General features: G+C 36.3%; 1 protein-coding gene across 1 annotated transcript in view; it reads right to left on the reverse strand.

The window, feature by feature from the left end:
• Positions 1–19,956, reverse strand: part of l(2)k09022 (HEAT repeat containing 1 homolog l(2)k09022) — a 175,236-nt gene that overhangs the window by 33,165 nt on the left and 122,115 nt on the right. The window contains exons 17-18 of the mRNA XM_089096772.1: positions 14,828–15,009; positions 3,197–3,416 (exon numbers count right to left, since the gene is read on the reverse strand). Coding sequence (XP_088952898.1) covers positions 3,197–3,416; positions 14,828–15,009 — 402 coding nt within the window. The remainder of the gene's footprint in view (positions 1–3,196; positions 3,417–14,827; positions 15,010–19,956) is intronic.

Here is a 19,956-nt window from a genome sequence, read left to right on the forward strand (position 1 = left end):
CAATAATTACACTGAATGCTTCAGAGACTAGGTGACAGGTAAGGTGGCAGATAAGTATTTAACATAAAATTCTTGTCATACCACTCTATCCCACAAGGTGTAAAAAGAAATTTTCTCATTTGGACAAGCACAGTCGCCATTATTTGGTCATTATCAACTGATTATACATAAAAAAAATTCGATATACGCTCAGTTGTAAAAATCATAAAATCAGTTCAGGAGTTTTTTTTTTTTTTTGGGGGGGGGGGTAATTTGTTTTTTTTTAACACAGGAAAAATTTGTTTGTTTGCATTTTATTATGTTTTTTATGAGTCAAACATAAATTTCGGGGGGTTCAAACCCGGCTACCCCAAACCTCCCAGGGATCAGACCTTACTCGGGAGGTATGTAAGCAATACACTCAAAAATCATACACAAAAAGGTATAAGTGACTAATAAGAGTGAAAACTGGTTCGTGTGTCATAAAAATGACACTATCTACCGTTAAAAGCCAAATCCTGCACCTGTCTGTTTGTTTAAAAAAATTATTTATGTTTCGATTTTGTTCCCTTTTTTATGCGAACCGCTACACTTTTTCTTGTGCTATGGTTATGCTCATTTTTATTTAATTCAGCTGTGTAACATTATGCTGTACCACTTTCGATTCCTATTATAAGCCCCATGTTAAAGCGCATAAGACCCGATTCTCTTCAGTTTCCTATTTTCTATATTGTACAATTGCTGCAGGAGAATTCATAGAAATTATGACTAGTTATCTCTTAATACAAAAGATAATATGAGTGTGTTACAACAATTGATAAATTCTAATTAAAAGAAAAGAAACTAATCAATTATGTTAACTAAACAATAAATTGTAGTTTTTATGAATGACATATTTGTACACAAAACAAGCTAAAGAACAAGTGTTAACCATAGTGTAAAAGCCAAATCCTGCACCTGTCCATAAAAGCTAATATAATTATATAATTGGGATAATCATATAAAATATTGTACAGCTCAGATTCATTAATTAACATTATCTGTGAACTTCCTTGGTAGGCTATCAGTGGCTTAAGACATAATTATCTTAATTTTTAATAATTAATTTAAGTTTATCTTTTTATCTCACTTTTATCACCAGAGTAGTCTCTTTTAAATTTTTCATTTCGACCCTCCGTTCTTTTTAGGGCGTCGTCCTTTAAACAAGACCAAGGACATAATTAAAAAACACGCTTGATTTGACCTTACGGGAAAATCTTCAATAACAAATATTTTATGGAGACAGTAAAAAGATCATGCTTCTCAGCTTGTCGAAACGCCGAGAGGATTCGATAAAAAACCAACCTCCCACATTTTTTAAAATACGACTTTTATAAAATTATTAACTTTTAAACTGAGGGCAATCAAAGAAATTTGTTCCAAAAAATCCATTATGGAAAGAATTTAAACCTATTTCTGGAGTTTTAACCAAGTTTTTTTTAACCACTCGACCATGATGCCAAATATCCTTTATATGTGAATAAATGATCAGGCAATACACTGTTTACATAATTGAAAATCTTAAAAAAATCTGAGTTCTTAGAACAAGTTTCTTTGTGTCAATTGTTCTAAAATGACGCATAGCTTGAAAGCATTAATTCCAAAGACTTTATGCCTTGTCTTTCATAAAAATAGGATTTTTTTGTATCATCATCCAAACTGACATACGGAATTTGGTCATCTAATCCATATTAAATCGTTTCTTAAGATACGTTTCTTTATCAGAAGTGTTGGGCAAATGTGTCTTTTTCTGGCTTATGGAAATAGCCGTAAAATGGAGCATTGAGTATCAAAGCTATTTTTATCCCATATAAAAAGTAAGACTCGACCGATATCGGACGGCCAATTTTATCGGGCTGATATGGGGGTCGGTATCATTATCGGAGATTAGAAAAAAATATGGGATATCGGCCGATTTGTTTAATATTATTATTTTTAATTTTTGTTTATGAACGACTTTGTTTTAGGAGCCAGATTTTCTCATGTAACTTTTGCTTGCCCAGTCCTTGGGGGCGGAGATAACAGCTAATTGTGACCATAGTGGAGAAAGCAGCAGAGGGGAATCAAATGAAGTCAAAATATGTTGTTTACACATCTGGTACAGCAATGTTCGAAATGTATGGTGAGTTCAATAACGTACAACTTCTACCAAAACACTAAAAAGAATAGAATAGACCGTACATCTCTGTTTAATGAATGCTCACTAGCGTGAGTGAAAGATCCAAGATTCAATCCATTAAAACCATGATATCCAGTCAGGGGCGTAGCTAAGAGGAGGGGGGAGGTGTCCTAAGGTGGGGAGGAGTTCCAAGGTGTCGGCGCCGCGTGCCAACACCTTTGAAAATTTAGTTATTTACCTTATGTGTAAGGTAAATGTCTAAATTACGAATTTTAGCTTATGTGTCCGAATTTGTCGGCATAGTTGACGATTTTTTTGACACATTCTTTAAATCCCTCCTCTAAACTTAAAATCCTAGCTGCACCCCTGTATCCAGTGTACTTAGCATGGATTTGTTAGTAAGAGACTATATCATATGAATGAAAAGTAAATTTTTCACATTAATATGTGAATGATTAAAACACAAATTCCCGCTACTGAAGTTTGGATTTCGAATAATCAATTTCAATAAATATCTTGCGCTTCTGGATTCAGAGAATCCAGGGTTTAAACTTTCGATAAGGTTTTTTTTTCGGAGGGGAATTTATCGGCAAATTATATCGGTATTGCATCGGTACGATACCGATATATCGTTAATCAATATCGGACCCCAAAAATCTATATCGGTCGGGCTCTACTAGAAAGGCTGCACAAAACCAGTGACGAAGAATGTTGAAAAACTAAAAGTGTTAGGTGTTTCGTTTAACGTTTTTGGATTTGGATAACATTTAACACACGCATCCAACTACGGATTAGGTTCCCAAGCTAAAATTAGGCAAATACAAAAGAGCACGAGGCTTGATTTAGTTAAGATACCTCATTCATTTATTATTTCTTTTAATATCTGAGCTCAGTTGTCCTTGTGTACCTTTCTCACTACGAATCAACATAATTTGATTAAATTAATATAGAGCATAAAAATTTGGAGCAAATACCAAGGATGACTCCCCTTCCCTCATTAACCACGTCCCCGAGGAGTTGTCAGTGAGGTCAGTAATATTAATATATTCTATTACTTACAGGAAAAAGTCTGGCTGCTTGCGATAGAAGAAGAAGAGCATGATGATGAGTCTGAGGGTTGTTGGAAAAGTTGATGCATCGAACCAAAAGATCCACGTCAATTTTAACTTTTACTTTGCTCAATTCCTCAGCTTCCATCTTTGTAATAAATGAATGTAAACAACTCAGCGTCAACTGTTTTGAATATTCGTATGCAACAGGATCAGGCTGAGAAACACATCTAAACAGAAAAAATATAAGAAACTTTAAAAGAGAAAATTTGAACTTGTTAGAAATAAATATTCGAAATCAAATACTAAGGCCAATGTTATATTCACCAAAAAGTATTTATAAAAAACCTTAATTGTTCTTGGTTCAGAATTAAGATTTCTTTTTCCACGAAAAGTGATTTATTGTCAATTCTCAAGAAAGAAAACATTGATAAAACCATTTTTTTAAAGAATAATTGCTTAAATAAATTTAAAATATATTCAACTTCAAAACACATGTTGTTAGAATTCCGTTGAAAGAAATTCTTGTTCTAAAAATATACCAACGTTTTTCTGAAAAAAGCAAAATTTAATAAGAGAGAATATAATATTATAGAATACTAGACCCCCCCCCAAAAAAAAAGTGAATATAAGGTGTCGCCTAGAACTTGACACTTCATCAAAATCAAAACCTCCTCAGGAGCTGATATAAATTCCACTCGATCCATAGAAGAGTCCTGAAAAAATTCACGCATTGAATAAAATGCAAACGTCATCCTCGTACTTAAAGAGTCTTAATGCTCTAAAGGCTGATTTGACTAGCCAATTCAGCTTGTTTATTCAGAAGACGTTCGAAGAGTGGTTCTCTCAATACAAAGAATACACATGAATTCACAATTTTCTATCTAAGGATGCATAGTCTTATAACAAAGGAAGAAAATGTACACCAAATTTTTCAAGTGTTAGTTTTTGGGTAACCAAAAAAGTATTTCTTTGTCACGGAACAATTAAGCTCGACGAGACTGGTGTCTCAAAAGAGCCCTTAGACAATAACAGACACGCATCATCACTGAAGAAGTAGCAGCTGTCTAGTATTAATTAAAAAAACTTTCCGAGAAATAAGTTTTTAAAAGAAAAGTAAAGGCCATTTTAATATTTCGAACAGTAAACACAAATACCTGTCCAAATTAAAAATCAAAACGCTCAGAAAGTACTATTAAAGAATAAATGAAACCCAAAACGAACAGAAATTAAATAAACAATCATAGCAAAAAAAACATACAACAAGTGACAATATAATTGAATAAATAGATCTTAAAGCGAGTAATGCTCAGATTGAATATGAAAATCAAGCTTAAAACGAAAAAAAAAATATTTTGCTATAGAAGTATAAATGAAACTTAAAACGAACAGAAATTAAAATAAACAATCAATGCAAATAAACATACAATAGATATTAATATAAATGAATAGATAAATTTTAAAACGAGTGAAACTTAAATTGAATATGCAAATCAAGCTTGAAACGAACAAAAATCATTACAAACAAGAGTTTGGGTATAGCCTCCTTCTTTCACTGTAAAAGTCTAAAACCTACTGCGTTATTGGCGCTATACTGAAAACCAATTTTATTACAAATATTATCTTTTATACTTAATATTGAATATAAACATTAAAATTATAGTAAAATTTTGAACTGATGAGCTTTCAGCAATTAATATCATTATGCATCAGCTATGCCCTTCAATTGACTCGTTCTTTCTAGTGTTGTTCAAAACGAGTATTATTGCACACAACACTAAAATCTGGTTAATGCTCCCATCCTTAACTGTGAATAAAAACCAAAAGCATACTGCGTCGTTGATACTTAATTTCCAACGAATTATATTACAAATATTTTATTTTCCAGTTCTTACAGCATTGAAAATAAAAATAAAATTAGAGTGAAATAAATTCTTGAACTGATGGATCCTTCAACAACTAATATCATTATAAATCAAATATTAAATTTGATGTTGTTTATATTTTCCAAGATTGTTCAAGACGCATATAGTTTTAAGTACAGCGCCGATGACGCTGGAGGTTTTAGACTTTTACAGTGAGAGAAGGAGGCGATACCCAAACTCTTGTTTGCAGTGATTTTTGTTCGTTTCAAGCTTGATTTGCATATTCAATCTAAGTTCCACTCATTTTAAGAATTGTTTATTTTTTTATATTAGTATCTATTGTATGTTTGTTTGCATTGAATGTTTATTTAATTTCTATTCGTTTTGGGTTTCATTTATACTTCAATAGCAAAATATTTTTTGCTATTTAAATAAAATTTTACTATAATTTTAAGGTTTATTTTTAATATTAAGTATAAAAGATAATATTTGTAATAAAATTGGTTTTCAGTAAAGCGCCAATTACGCAGTAGGTTTTAAACTTTTACAGTGAGAGAAGGAGGCGATACACAGACTCTTGTTTGTCGTGATTTTTGTTCGTTTCAAGCTTGATTGGCATATTCAATTTAGGTTTCACTCGTTTTAAGATTTATTTATTCATTTATATTAATATCTATTGTATATTTGTTTGCATTGATTGTTTATTTAATTTCTGTTGGTTTTAAGTTTCATTTATACTTCAATAGCAAAATATTTTTTTTTCGTTTTAAGTTTGATTTTCATATTCAATCTAAGCACTACTCGCTTTACGATCTATTTATTCATTTATATTATTACTTGTTGTTTTTTTTTTTCCTATGATTGTTTATTTAATTTCTGTTCGTTTTGGGTTTCATTTATTCTTTAACAGTAATTTCTGGTCGTTTTGAGTTTGAATTTTAAAAGGTATTTGTATCTTCTGAGCTTAAGTTTAAAATGGCCTTTAGTTTTCTTTAAAAAACTTATTTTTCGGAAATTTTTTTAATTAATTTTTGTTCGTTTTTGATTGCAAAAATTTTCAAGTTTTTAAAAATTCTGTATTTCAAAATCGAACTTAAAAAAAAGAAAAAATCAAAATCTTCATCTAAGTATCAAAACTGGTATCAAAGTAACAATATCAAAGTGAAAAAAGTTTGCGCCTTTGAAATGAGTCCCCTTTGAAGTTTATACGACGACCCCTTCTATATGAAGTGCGCCTGGGAAAAAAATAAATGGAGTGTGGGGGAAGGCTAGCTGCCCTCCGATCACTTTTTACTCTTAAAAAGTGAATTATAGCTTTCAATTTCCAATCAAATGAGCCTTCTATGAAGTTTATACGAGCATCCCTACAATAACAACCATATATACCCCCAGGGCATAACTTACAACGCCTCCCCTCAGGCCCTGGGGGGCTCTGATGACACCGGAGCTTTTGTTATCTGACCTTCGAATTATTTTTAATGAAATTGCTATTTTAAACATTTTATTGGATAGGCTTGGGGAAAAAGGGTGTGTGCGAGGGGGGGGGGGGGGGGGCTAGATGCCCTCGGATATCTTTTGACTCTTAAAAAGTGAACTAGAACTTTCAATTTCCAATCAAATGAATCCTCTCTGAAGTTTATACGAGCATCCCTTTCATAAGAACCATACACGCCCCAAATTTTAACTATTTTTAATAAAATGTCTACCTCAAAACTTTATCTGATGCATTTAGGGCGTGGAGGGGCTAGTCGCCCTCCAATCTTTTTTGACTTTTAAAAAGTGAACGAGAACTTTTAAAAAGTGAACGAGAACTTTTAATTTCCAATCAAATCAACCCTCTCCAAAGTTTATACGAGCACCCCTTCCATAAAAGCGATGTATGCCTCCAGAGCATTATTTACAACGCCTGCCTCCGGGCCCTGGGGGGTTGTGTCAACACAGGAGTTTTTCTTATCTAACATTTGAATTATTTTGAATGAAATGGCTATTTTAAAATTTTATCGGATAGGCTTGGGAAAGAAAGGGTGTGTGGGGGGGGGGGCTAGTTGCCCTCGGATATCTTTTGACTCTTAATAAGTGAACTAGAACTTTCAATTTCCAAACAAATGAGCCCTCTCTGAAGTTTATACGAACATCCCTTTCATAGGAACCATACACGCCCCCAGGACAATACTTACAATGCCTACCCCCTTGGCCCTGGTTGTGTTGACACCCGAGTTTTTGTTATCTAATTTTGAACAATTTTTAAAACACTTGCTATCTCAAAATTTGTAGCGGATGGGTTTGGGGAAAAAGGGCATGGGGACGGGGGCTAGTAGCCCTTAAATCTCTAGACTCTTAAACAGTGAACTAGAATTTTCAATTTCCAATCATATGATCCCTCTATGAAGTTTATACGACCATCCCTTTCATAAGAACCATACATGCCCTTAGGGCATAACTTAGAACGCCTTCTCCAGGGCCCTGGGGTTGTATTGACACCGGAGTATGTCTTATCCGACCTTTGAACTATTTTTTGGTTTTTTAATGTCTATCTAAAAATTTTCATCAGATGGGTTTGGAAAAAGAAGGCGGGGGGGGGGGGGGCTAGTTGCCCTCGGATATCTTTCGACTATTAAAAAGTGAATTCGAACTTTCAATTTCAAATCAAATGAGCCCTCTCTGAAGTTTATACGACCATCCCTTTCATAAAAACCATACACGCCCCCAGGACAACACTTACAAGGCCTACCCTTTGGCCCTGGGGGGTTGTCTTGACACTCGAGTTTTTTTATCTAATTTTTGAACAATTTTTAAAAAAACTGGCTGTCTCAAAATTTGCAGCGGATAGATTTGGGAAAAAAAGGACATGGGGGGGGGGGCTAGTTGACCTTAAATCTCTTGACTATTAAAAAGTGAAATAGAATTTTCGATTTACAATCAAATGAGCCCTCTACGAAGTTTCTACGAGCATCCCTTTCATAAGAATACTCATGCCCTTAGGGCATAACTTAGAACGCCTTCTCCTGGGCCCTGGGGGTTTGTATTGACATCGGAGTTTTTCTTATCCGACCTTTGAACTATTTGTTTTTAACGTCTATCTAAAAAATTCATCAGATGCGTTTGAAAAAAGAAGGCGCGGCGAGGGAGGGGGAGGGGGGCTAGTTGCCCTCGGATCTCTTTTGAATAGTAAAAAGTTAGCTCGAACTTTCAATTTCCAATCAAATGAGCCCTCTCTTCAGTTTATACGAGTATCCCTTTCATAAGAACCATATATACCCCACGGCATAACTTACAATGCCTGCCCCCAGGCTCTGGGGGGTTGTGTCGACACTTGAGTTTTTGTTATCTGACTTTTGAACAATTTTAACTTAATGGCTATCTCAAAATTTTTATCAGATGCATTCGAGAAAAAAAGCGTTCGGGGGAGGCTAGTTGCCCTCCAATCTCTTTTGACTCTCGAAAACTGAACTAGAACCTTCAATTTCCAATCAAATTAGCCCTCTCTGAAGTTTTTACGATCATCTCTTTGATAAGAACCATATATTCCCCCAGGGCATAACTTACAACGCCTGCCTTCGGGCCCTGGGGAGCTGTGTCGACCTCGGATTTTTTTTTTATATGGTCTTTGAACTATTAAAAAAAAAATGCTATTTCAAAGTTCTTATCAGACGGGCTTGAGAAAAAATGGGCGTGGAGGGTGGGCTAGGTGCCCTCCAATCTATTTTGACTCTTAAAAAGTGAACTAGAACCTTCAATTTCCAATCAAATGAGCCCTCTTTAAAGTTTATACGAGCATCCCTTCCATAACAACCATATGTGCCCCCAGGACATAGCTTACAACGCCTGGGGGTTGTGTCGACACTGGAGTTTTTGTTCTATGATCTTTGAACTATTTTTAACAAAATAGCTATCTCAAAATTTTATCGGATGCATTCGGGAAAAAATGGCGTGGGGGGGGGGGGGCTAATTACCCTCCAATATCTTTTGACGCTTAAGAAGTGAACTAGAACTTTCCATTTCCAATCAAACGAGTCCTCTCTGGAGTTAATACGAGCATTTCTTCAATAAGAACCATATATACCCCCAGGACATAACTAATAACGCTTTCCCTGATGACCTTGGGGGGGGGGGGTGTCAGGCTCAAAGATATAATATTCCGAATTTTCAACTACGTTGAACAAAATGGTTATCTCAAAATTTTGATTGGATGTGTTTGGGGAAATGGTGGGCGTGGAAGGGGTGTTAGTTGCCTTCCAATCACTCTCGACTATTAAAAAGGGCACTAGCTATTTAAATTTCCAATCGAAGAACCCCTTTTTGAAGATTCTACGACAACACTTTCTATAAAAACCATATATGCCCCCAGGGCATAACTTATAACCCTTGCCCTGAGGGCTGTGCGGGGTTGTCATCCTCAAAGACCTAATTTCCAGAATTTTCAACCACGTTGAACAAAATGGCTATCTTATATGCCCCCAGGGCATAACTTACAACCCTCGCCCTGAGGGCTGTGGGGGAGCTGTCAACCTCAAAGACCTAATTTCATGAATTTTCAACCACGTTGAACAAAACGGCTATCTCAAAATTTTGATTGGATATGTTTGGGGAAAAGGTGGGCGTGAGAGGGGGGTTAGTTGCCCTCCAATCACATTCGACTATTAAAAATGGCACTAGTCATTTGAATTTCCAATCGAATGAGCCGTTTTCTAAGTTTCTACGATAAAGCTTTCTATAAAAGCTTATATGCCCCAAGGGCATAGCTTACAACCCGCTCCCTGAGGGTTTGTGGGGAAGTGTTCTCCTCAAAATCATAATTTCTATCTGGAAATCAACAACGTAGAACGAAATGGCTATCTAAAAACCTTTATTGGATATGTTTGGGGAAATCGTTGCCGTGGAAGAGGTGTTCGTTGCCTTCCAATCACTTTTTGCCCTTAAAAAGGAAACTAGAACTCTCGATTTCCAATCGAATTAGCCCCCTTTGAAGTTTTACGTTCATCCCTTCCATAAGAATCATATATTCCCCCAGGGCATAAATTACAACGCCTGCCCTCGGGCCCTGGGGGGCTCTGTCGACCCTGGAGTTTTTGTTATATGGTCTTTGAACTATTTAAAAAAAATTGCTATCTCAAAGTTCTTATCAGATGGCTTGAGAAAAAAAGGGCGTGGAGGAGGGGGCTAGGTGCCCTCCAATCTCTTTTGACTCTTAAAAAGTGAACTAGAACTTTCAATTTCCAATCAAATGAGCCCTCTTTGAAGTTTATACCAGCATCTCTTCCATAAGAACCATATATGCCCCCAGGGCATAGCTTACAACGCCTGGGGGTTGTGTCGACACTGGAGTTTTTGTTATATGATCTAAGAACTATATTTAACAAAATAGCTATCTCAAAATTTTATCGGATGCATTCGGGAAAAAGGGGTGTGGGCGGGGGGCTAATTACCCTCAAATATATTTTGACGCTTAAGAAGTGAACTAGAACTTTCCATTTCCAATCAAATGAGCCCTCTCTGGAGTTTATACACAGAACCATATATACCCCCAGGGCATAACTTATAACCCTTGCCCTCAAGACCTTGGGGGGGGGGGAGTGTCCTGATCAAGGGTATCCTGTCCTAAACTTTCAACAACCTTGAACAAAATGAAAATATCAAAACTCTGAGTGTATGTTTTTGGAATCATAGTTGGCGTAGTAAATATGTTAGCTGTTTTTTTAACACTTTTGGTTATTAAAAAGGGCATAGACATTATAGCTTCAATTCGAACGAGCCCTTTTTTAAGTTTCTACGACAACACTTTCTATGTGTTGCCCCCAGGGCATAACTTAGGCTACAACCTTCGCCCTGAGGGCTGTGGGGGAATTGTCATCCTCAAAGACCTAATTTTCTGAATTTTCAACCACGTTGAATAAAATGAGTATCTCAAAATTTTGATTGGATGTGTTTGGGGAAAAGGTGGGCGTGAGAGGGGGGTTAGTTGCCCTCCAATCACTTTCGACTATTAAAAAGGGGCACTAGCCCTTTGAATTTCCAATCGAATGAGCCGTTTTCGAAGTTTCTACGACAATGCCTTCTATAAAAGCTTATATGCCCCAGGGCATAACTTACAATCCTTGCCCTGAGGGCTGTGGGGGAGTGTTCTCCTCAAAAACATAATTTCTATTTGGAAATCAACTACGTAGAACAAAATGGCTATCTAAAAATTTTGATGTGTTTGGGGAAATGGTGGGCGTGTTGAGGGGCATGCTAAACCAAATATCAACACACTATTTGCATCCTGTTTATCCAAAACAAATATCTGCAATATTGCAAAAAAAAGCTGAGGGTATTAAGTTTGAACTTTTAGGCATGTTGAGGAAGATGTTAAAACGTGGCCGGAGGGAAACCAGTCCCTACCCCATTCCCTTTTTAGCTACCCTCCCTCCAAAGATATCTGACCAAAATTTTGGAATAGCCATCTTGCTTCAAAATAGTCAATAGTCAAATAACTGTATCTCCATTAAGAGATGACTTAATACCCTCATCCCCTGTGACAAGTGTTGTACGTTATATAAGTGGCTCATTGTTTATATAAAAGGTAGGCTATTGGGGAAAGGTGGCATGTTTGGTCTTGAGTCTCCAAAAAGGCTAAGAATATTAAGGTAAAAACTTTTAGAAAATTTCGAGCGGGATGTCGAACAAAATCGAAGCACATTATATGCAGGAGGGTTTTCGAAAGCACACAACAGCAATATTTAAGGAACGACTAAGGGCGTTAATTTGAAACTTTAAAGGCATGTTGAAAAAGGAGCGAAGGACAGTCACCTCCCTCCCCTCGTGTCCTTTTAAATTTTCTCCTTAAAACTGGTAGAGATCTCAAAAAGCATTTTATTCGAAATAGTCACAAAGTCTAATAACTAAGCCTCTGAGGATGCCATGCCCCCGCAGCCCCCGGGGCAAGGAATGTAAACTATGCAATTTGTCCATTTTTTTTTACGTGCTTGATGTATCATAAGGAAAGCGGGGGAATATTTGACCCTGGATAGCTAAGGGTACTCAGGAAAAATTTTGGGGAATGTTCAGCTAAATCAAAAGAAACCATATGTATCCGCTTTATAATAGTTTGTATATGTAATAGTAGTAGATGTATCCAAGTGTGATAGGCCAAAGTGGCCTATCTGTATTATCTTAGAAACAGGTAAGGGTATTAACTTGAAACTTTCTGAAATATTTGACCCAAAAAGGCTAAGGGTATTCAGGAAAAATTTTGGGGAATGTTCAGCTAAATCAAAAGAAACCATATGTATCCACTTTATTATAGTTTGTATATGTAATAGTAATAGATGTATCCAAGTGTGATAGGCCAAAGTGGCCTATCTGCAATATCTTAGAAACAAGTAAGGGTATCAACTTGAAACTTTCAGGGTCACTACTACTACTGCTACTATTGTGGCTGCAAATGAGACTAGTTGTGACTGCAACTGTGACTACTTCCACCTGCGACTGCTTGCAACTGCTATTACATCTATTTGTGACTTACTTTCTGGGAATTTAGAGGGGGATGTTGAACTTTGGAAACTTTAATGTTGAAAAACATTACTTTAATATTTTGCTACTTTAATGAAACTTCTACTTTAGAGAATCACGGCGAATCGCAAACGAAAACGATGTATAACAAAATCTGTGGTTAGAAGGCAGGTGACGAGCATGGTCAATCGAACAGGGAGCTTTCGCAAAGTGATCAAAATTACAACAGAATGAAGGAACGCATTATTTTAGGAGTCTTACAACGAATCTTGGTTGCAGCGGTAGCTGCAACCTAGTAAATGACGAACACGTCCCATAGTAAAAAAAAGAAAGAAAAAAGAATAGCCTGAAACCCCTACAAATGGTGTCAGATCAAAACACGAAGTATACCACTGGAACCGCCTTGGTCAAAAACCCTAAAAAGAAAGCTTGCAGTCTCTTGGCTTGAACAACAATATAATTCAATTGACTTGAAAAAGAAGGACAGTTACTGAAACCACGATATTCTCCGTCGGAAGCATGGTATTCGGGCGCTTGAACATCATAGAGCTGTTAAATGGTTCATTTTAAAGCAAAATCTAATGCCTTTTTTAATTATCTAAAAACATTATTTGAAATAAAATCCATTTTTTTTACGAAAAACCGCATTTTCCTATACAAGATGATGAATAACGTCATAACCGTAGGTTATAATCTATGCTAATACACAATTTAGATATTTTAGGGGGTAGATGCAATAGAAAATGCATTGCTGTTACTGAATTAAGTAACAACGTAATTGAAGCAAACAAAACTTCATGGAGAATAGCTGGGAAGAAAATTATTGGTATATATAGCGTCTTGCAAAATCATACAAGATTATGAATTAATCCAAGCAGCTAAAGCAGAAAACATCGAAAAATTGTCTAAACTACTAATGAACAAAAATGAAGCACAAAGATATATTCGGTTGGAAGAGATGTGACAACGAGCATCACAACAAATCACAAATACAAATGGCTTGAACAGCAAGGAAAATCACTTTTTTTGTATGGAAATCACCATCAATGGTTTCTTTTTCTTTCTCCTTGGCTAGTTTAGTTTAAAGACAGGTCAAAATCTCAAACACTTCAAATTAGGTCACATTCATATGTTTAATTCTCATCAATCAAGGTTAAAATCAACAATTACAAAACCAATCTGCAAGCTTGTCCATTTTTAAAGAAATATCAATGTAACGAGAGATAAGGATTACTTTAAGGTACTTTGGTTTGATTATAGAATGATTCAACCTAAATAATGTTATACAAAAATCAAAACTCTAGGATCGTGGTTGCAGCGGTAGCTGCAATCACATATAAAATGATGCACAACTAAATCTGCGGTTAGAAGACAAGCGACAGAGAGAATAAAATCCCAAACGAAAAAGAAGCGGAACTTAATTTGCACTAAGAAGACTTGCAACAACGAACATGTCCACGAATCGCAAACACAAATGATGCACAACAAAATCTACGGTTATACGACATGCGGCAAAAAGTATGATCAATAGAATAGGAAACATTCGCATAGTAACCAAATTAGAATGGAATAAAACGAACGGGTTATTTTAGCGCCGCTAAAAAAAGAGTAAGTAAGATTAACTCTGAGATTGTAGATCGCCCTCCGAGGAGAATACCAATACTATAAAAGTTATGATTCAGTAAAGGATAAAAAGGAAGGAAGAATTGAATTCACGCAAGAATTTCTTAATTCAATTAAAATTGCTGATTTGCCACTTCACGACTTGAAACTAAAGAAGAACATGATAATTATGCTAATGCGCAATTCAAGAATCACATATCTATATAACCTGCCAAAATTGTGCCAACAACTCAAGCAAATTCTGGATCAGCTGATTTTCCCTTAAATAATTTTTGATGATTCCTCGTAATTTTCCTCATACAACTGACAACCCTGGTCAATACACTTTAACATTAGTAGTTCCATACAAAATTGGGAAATCCATTCAATAATAATAACAAAGCAAAAGTGAAGAGGCTTGAACACTTCTCGTAGTTAACAAGATAGATAAACATTTCTTTTAATGAGATTTCTTTTTTAATGAGCCCTCTGATTGTGCTCCACCAACTCGAAGGCTGGAGCCTAGTGCTTCCTCTTTCCTTTCCACTGCAAAACTGAATAACATTACAATTTGTTAAGTTGAATTTTTTCCATTTCCAATTCTTAGTTTTTCTCTATGCCCTAAGACACAAGTGCTCAATCAATAATGTTGAGGAGGAAAAAGAAGAAAAAATAATACTGATTACCGTCTTAGCAGCTGCATCAAAGGCTCAACAAGCAAGTGAGTCTGGTGGATTCTTCTTTTGTTTTGAAAAGTTTCAAGTGCAACCATTATTCGCTTAAAATTTACATCTGCATCTAGTCTGGGAACGTTGCCTTTCCTTGAAACTACAGCTGTTGACCTTACGTTAATATTTGCTTCGGGACTCTAAAATAAAATATGCTAAGACAAAAAGTATAAGTAATAGCAAAATTCTCTGAATTAAAACACTATTTTTGAAATTAGTTTACATTTAGAATGCTAGTATAAACCCGATGTATAGTGATAGACGAAAACAACAACAACATGCACCTGTCATAAAAACCAAGCTTCCGTCTGATTTGACCATGGATTTACAAAACTCCTCTACTTTTTATATATCGGTAACAATTCCTTATTATCATAGGCAGCGCCGTAGCACTGTCTAAGTAAAAAGCGAAGAGGGCTCTATGTGTTATTTATTTTTTCAACAAGTCACTTCGCATGGAAGGAGTTGTGGTAGAAACTTCCAAGGGGACTTATTCGATCGGAAATTATAAGTTTTAGTGCCCTTTTTAAGAGTCGAAAGTAACTTAAGGACAAATCCAAACTACGCACCTTATTCCCCAAACACATAAGATAAAACTTTTGAGATAGCCATTTTGGCTATGTGGAGACGACAACCCAACAACCCTTGTGCCAAGGATTGTAAGTTATGCGATTCGCCCATTATTTACATATAGTATTTGTTATTAGGAAAGGGGGCATGTTTGACTCTTGGTATCTAACAAGGCTAAGGGTATTAAGTTGAAGCTTTCAGGAATTGTTGAGTGGAGTCTAACTAGATCAAAACGCCTGCTGTCAGGTTGTCAAAAGGTCGTATCTCAGGAACGGCTTAGGGTATTTAGCTGGAGATTAAAGGGATAGGGAGGATGATCTTTTGACCAAAAGGCACTATGTGCCAATAGGCAGTTGACCAAACTATAAATACTATAACAACTGCTAGTTCCACTGCGACTATTACTAAAGCCAAGGGTATTAAGGAAAACATTTCATGTAATACTGAGGGGGAAGTTGAACTAAATCAAAACACGTTATGTGCGTACAAGTTCTCAATGGGGTGTATCTGCAATATTTTAGGAACGGCTCAGAACATTAAATTGAAACTTTGAGGGCATGAGGAGAGGGGGATGCTCAACTGACCAAAAGACAACATATGCATACTGCTACTTCTACTACTACTACTACGACTAATGCTACCACTAAGATTAAGGGGGGTAAGGTGAAAGTTTCAGAGTATATTGAGGGGGAAGTTGAACTATACCAAAACACACCATGTGCACTCAAGTTTTCAAAAAGGCGTATCACAATATCTTAGGAACGGCTTAGTGTGTTAAGCTGAAATTTACAGGGTATGTTGTGGGGGAAGTTGAACTAACAAAAATGTACAATGTGCATGCTACTACTACTTCTTCTACTACTACTATTACTATTACTGCTGCTACTACTACCACTACTAATAAAGCTAAGAGTATTAAGGTGAAAACTTCACGGAATGTTGTGGAGATGTTGAACTAAATCGATCACACTATCTGCATGCAGGTTCTCAAAAGGACGTACCAACAATGTTCACTAAAAAGGGTATTAAGTTGAAACTTTCAGGGTACGTTGAGGAGAGTGCTGACAAAAATAAAAGGCGCTATGTGCATACTACTACTACAATTGCTAATAATGCTACTACTACTACTACAGAGGCTAAGGATATTAAAGTGAAACTTTCAGGGAATGTTTAGGGGGATATTGAACTAACCAAACGCCACTATGTGCGTGCTACTACTACTACTTCTACTGCTACTACTACTACTTCTACTTCTACAAATACTACTGCTACAATTATTAAAACTGTTACTACTACTACTACTAAAGCTAAGGCTATTAAGGTGAACATTAGGGTGGTCCTTATTATTCAAAGTAGGATTTCTTCAGCAGGCACACCCTAATCTTGTTTTTATTATTGAAATGCCAAAGAATCCCAAAAAAGAACATAATATATTGACATTAAGAGGTCCCTACCAGAGGTTAAAATTTTTGGTTACTGCATGCTCATTGCTCAATGCTGCATGTCTTGCACAGTTCCTGTCCTGTTGTTCACCTCTTCAACAGTCAACACTACACTATAGTACAACATGGTAGCTTTCTGAACTGCTAGACTTATTTACTTATTTATCTGTAGGCTTTCCACAATGAATTTCAACCCAAGACGCCATTTTTGTTGTATGCAATGTGACTGAAAATACAAATTTCAAGTTTTTATTAGTTTTATGAACTACAATATATAAAATATGCTCCACACTGATACAGGTAGTCTTATTAATCTGATACTTTGTTGCAGACACATTGACACAGCAATGAATGACAGCATGGACTGCATGGTTTGTACAAGTGACAGTACTGATGCAATATTAAACCCGACTAAAACAAATGAAACAGACATATGGCTCATCAGGCAATTGTCAGACACTCTTATTTCAACATAACTACTGTCAAAGAAGGAGAACATGGCGCCATTCTATCACTACAAGCAAATGACGGACAAGACAGTCAGTGAAGTGGCACATTCCACAGCCAACAACGTTCTTGCAGTTTGGGCAAAGGCACAAATTCCAACAAGACTCAAGAAACATGTGGTAAACAGAGTTCAGTGTCTCTTTAAGGAGTAAGACAACGTAAAGAGAAATAAAGATAACAAACCTAAGCGTTCAGAGACACTGAAAAAGAAGGAAGAAGAGTGGAAAGCAGGCCTGGACGTTTTGTTTGACATTGCCCACGCTAACACAATGGAGATGATACGTATTCAAGAAGACCATGAGTTTCTGTTACCACAGCGGGAGTCAGGACGCAGTGGAAAGATGGGCAGTGTTGACAAGGTTTTAGAAAGAAAAAGAGCATCATCTCAGAAAAGGAAAGAGTACCATGACATAAGAATTGAGAAGGAGAGACAAGAAAGAAAAACAAGAGAAAAGAGAGTGCCACTGGAATTATCATCTGACATCAAAAAAGGTCAAGAAATTAAAGACCCCAAAACAGAAGATATAAAACCATCAACTTCAGCAAAACATCAAAAAAGAGGATAAGTAAGCACATTGGATGACAAAATCTCAGCCTGTCTGGATGTGGCTAAAGTTAGTGACAGAAGTGCTGCATTACTATTTGTTCCGACTCTGCAACACCTTGGTCATGATCCTGCTGAATACAATGTCAATTGCTCTTCAATTTGCAGAGGTAGGATGAGGCAACACCAGATAATAGCCAAAAATCTACAACAGGAGTTTAAAAAACAGTTCCTCTAACTATTCACTGGGATGGAACTCCTAGAGGATATCTGCAGCAGACATATTGTCAATTACCTTCCAATGTTGGTCTCTGGAGCAGGTGTAGATCAGCTTATTGGTGTTCCAAAGCTAGTCTTGGGAACTGGCCAAGCTTCTGCGGCAGCTGTGGCTTGGAACATTACATATGATGTAAAGTGCATGTGTTTTGACACCACATCTGCCAATTCTGGTGCAATAAATGGCACTTATATCCCTCTGGAACAAAAACTTGACAAGGACATGCTTTAGTTTTCTTGTCAACATCATATCTTAGAAATAGTCTTACAAGCAGTGGTTCTTGATTGCCTTGGTCCTAGCAAATGCCCAGAGATAACAATTTTCAACTGGTTTAAGAACACCTGGCAGTTTATTAACAGAGCAGACTTTCAGACTGCTTCATCAGACAAGTGCTTGTTTACAGATGTTTCACATGTAAACATGTGTAAACATGTTTACACATCATAGATATCATAGCATTTGCTGAGATACAGACACTAGTGTATCAACCCTGTGATGATTACCATGAACTTTTAGACTTGACAATCATATTCCTTGGTGGCACACCATCTAAGGGAATCTTGTTCAGAGCTCCAGTTGGGCTGCACAAGCAAAGTGGATGGCAAAGGCCATCTATGCGTTAAAGATCTGGATGTTCAGAAGTCAGTTCAAACTCACAAAAAAACAAGAAAAGGCTATTGCTGATATTTGTCAATTCACTGTGATCATCTAAATGAAAGCATGATTTCAAGAATCACCAGCACCATCAGCCCCTCACATTGACCTCCTACTTCTCAAGGACATCTACAGCTACAAGAACATATCAGAATCAATATCAAAAACTACCATGAACAAAATAAGACACCTACGGTACTTATCAGAGGAATTGGTGGCCCTCGCCTTCTTTGACAACAACATATCAAATGACACCAAACATCATATGGTTACATCTCTGCAAACATCAGGAGCAGAGCACCCTCTGAAGAGACTAACAGTGGACTCATTGACACTGGGAGAGAAGAAGTTAGAAAAATTTGTCATGCAGAATACCAACAGATTCTTCAGCATTACCAGACTGCCTTCATCATTCCTAACTAAGAACATTGATTTGTGGTCAGTTGACAAAGACTACCAGGCAGTTAAAAATATAGTGCACAGCATGAGGGTAATCAATGACATTGCCAATTGTGGTGTTGCACTGATGGATGACTATAACAAACCGCACACACCATCTGAAGAACAGAAACAATTCCTGTTGCTAGTTGTCAAGGAGTACAGACAGCATTACAGTGATCAAACCAAAAAGACACTGATGGACCAGTCTGAAGCTCATATGTGAACGGTGTAGTTTGACAATTGAAGTGACTGGACACTATTACTATTGCTGAACATTATTGCCAATCACTTATTTTCTGTTTTGTGTATAGCAACTCAACAGTTATGTTTGATATTATTTAATTAAGCAGCATTATTGTGCGTTTTTTTTTTCCATCAAAGTTTGATTATGAATTCCTAATAGCTAGGGTAAGGACCTCTGAAATTGAAAATAATGCTAAAATGTTTGTTTATTATTTAATTATAATCAGAATGGAATCATTTCAGACTGTGCCCCATAAAAACACTTATTTCCAATTTGCTAAGGACCACCCTAGTGAACATTTCAGAGAATTTTGAGGGGATGTTGAACTAAATCAAAATGAACTATGAGCATTAAGTTTTTCAAAAGGGTGCAACAGTAATGTCTCAAATGTACTGAACAAAATGTACT

Source organism: Artemia sp. Qi Xiang Cuo, chromosome 11 (assembly GCF_049724085.1).
Source record: "Artemia sp. Qi Xiang Cuo chromosome 11, ASM4972408v1, whole genome shotgun sequence".
Taxonomy (NCBI): Eukaryota; Metazoa; Arthropoda; class Branchiopoda; order Anostraca; family Artemiidae; genus Artemia; species Artemia sp. Qi Xiang Cuo.